The sequence below is a fragment of the Mandrillus leucophaeus genome, unplaced genomic scaffold, assembly GCF_000951045.1.
Source record: "Mandrillus leucophaeus isolate KB7577 unplaced genomic scaffold, Mleu.le_1.0 Scaffold8, whole genome shotgun sequence".
Classification (NCBI taxonomy): domain Eukaryota; kingdom Metazoa; phylum Chordata; class Mammalia; order Primates; family Cercopithecidae; genus Mandrillus; species Mandrillus leucophaeus.
Window position 1 is genome coordinate 2,087,530 of NW_012108696.1, and position 2,147 is coordinate 2,089,676.

A 2,147-nucleotide genomic window follows, 5' to 3' on the forward strand; every position below is an offset into this window, starting at 1 on the left:
GTGCCTGGCAGTGTGTCTAGTTTTTCAAAACAAGCCAAGAATTGGGACATGTAATGCAAAATCTGGTTGTTAAATGCATGCAAAGAATGAAAATATTTAAAACACACTGCATGGGCATTTGGGGGTCCACCAGTTTGGGACCTCAAGTCTAAAAGCCCTATACGCCCTTAGGGTCTGGGTATTCTGACTCCTGGCAGGATGCAGGTTGGGAGACCATGGAAGTGACTGGGAGGGAGGACGGGCCTGGTTTCAAGTACTGTGTTTCCTGATCTGCTGTGTGACCTTGGGTGAGTCTCAGACCTCTCTGATCTGTACCACAGGGGGATGTGGACTGGGCAGGAGGACTCAGCGGTTAGGGATGAGGGTGTCGTCCTCACCGAGCTCTTCCTCCGTCATGGGCAGGAAGTGATCCACCAGCTCCTCTGATTTTTCCAGCACAACGTCCATGGCATGGCTCACGGAGCGCTTCAGCTCCACGCTCCAGCGCCGGCCACGCCGGGCCAGGTCCACCACACCCGTGACACTGCTGGCCACCGCGTCCTTGGCTGAGGTCACCACCTGGAAGGAAGGGCCCCCCCTACTCCAGGCACCGCGGGACTCCAGCTCCATTTCTGCCACCCTAGTTCCCTGGGGCTGGGACTCAAAGATCCCTGGACTTCCTCCTGGCTCCGTGCCTCAGTTTCCCCTATAAAAGGGGTGATGAAACCCTTCCCTCAGAGGGTGTTGAGGCAGTTACCCGCCCTTACTAGCAATACATATATATATACACACACATATATACACATATATACACACATATACATATATACACACGTATACCTATATATGCACATATACACATACATATACACATGTATAAATACATGTACATGTATACTATATATACATATACACACATGTGTGTGTGTATATATGTGTGTGTGTATATATATATTGCAGTTATCTTAACCTGGCTGTTTTGTCTCGAGTTAACTAAAAGCCTGGCTGGCACCATCCCTTCCTTGGCCTGCCCCCACTGGAGGTCCCCATGTCTAGTTATCTGGGGTACCGTCTCCGAAGGTTGCTGCAGAAAGGGAAGCTTCTCCTCCAGCTTGTCCAGGCCCCTGCAGGCGAGACTGTTCACGGAGGCCACTGAAGGGAGGGAGAGAGGCAAGGAGACTCGGGGAGATGTAGAGGGAGATAGGGACACAGTGAGAGTTGTAGAGGGAGGGAATGCTAGAGAGAGAAGCAGACAGAGAAGGAAGGAGACCAGGAGAGACAGGCAGAGACCACACAGAATGATGGAGACGAGACCCACACCAGGAGAGGCACAGGCTTCCTGAGACCTTACAGCAAGAAGCCACAAAGACGCTGGGACAGATACCTGTGGCTCCTGGAGACAGACGCCAGCAGAGGGAGATGCGGAGAAGGCTTAGACCACAGGGGGACCTGGCTGCCTCCCTAGGTGAGACTGGGGGCCCTGAGGGTGTGGGTATGCCACTGGGTTGGGCACTGCCTCCTCTGTTCACCTGCCGGGGCTCTGCCACCCACCCTATTCTCCCAGCACCAAGGTGACTTTGCAGCTGTGCCCAGCTCAGATGGCCCAGCGGACAGACTCAAGGTCACAGAATCTGGCTGAGAGGCAGGTGACTAGGTGCTAGGCTGGGACCCTCAGGCGACCCTCTTCATGGGTCAGACTATAGGCCAAGGGTCCTATAGTCCCCCCCACCCCCTCCCCCCCACTCCATCATCGGCTCAGGGGTCCACAGAGATGTGAGAACTGCAGAGCGGAGGTTGCCGGGCTCAGGACAGGCAGAGGCAGGCACAGAGGGGATGGGGCCTGGAGAGACAAATGGACCCAAGGCATGTCAGGCCAACAAACGAGGGGGAACAGGGAGACAGATGGAATACGGACAGAGAGGAGGGGCCCCACCAGTAAACAGGTAAGGGGAGAGGGCCGGAGATCAGATTTATTTATTTTTGAAATAGAGTCTAGCTCTGTCACCCAGGCTGGAGTGCAGTGGCACAATTTCGGCTTGCCACTGGACCCTGGGACCCGTATCCCAAGTTCAAGCGATTCTCCTGCCTCAGCTTCCGTTGGAGCTGGGATTACAGGCGCCCACCACCATGCCTGGCTAATTTTTGTATTTTTAGTAGAGATGGGGTTT

At 54.3% G+C, this 2,147-nt stretch overlaps 1 protein-coding gene across 1 annotated transcript in view; it reads right to left on the reverse strand.

Moving 5' to 3' along the window:
- PLIN5 (perilipin 5) overlaps nucleotides 1–2,147 on the reverse strand; it is a 14,707-nt gene that overhangs the window by 9,131 nt on the left and 3,429 nt on the right. Inside the window, exons 3-4 of the mRNA XM_011967470.1 lie at nucleotides 1,049–1,131; nucleotides 378–558 (exon numbers count right to left, since the gene is read on the reverse strand). Of these exons, the coding sequence (XP_011822860.1) occupies nucleotides 378–558; nucleotides 1,049–1,131 (264 nt within the window). The remainder of the gene's footprint in view (nucleotides 1–377; nucleotides 559–1,048; nucleotides 1,132–2,147) is intronic.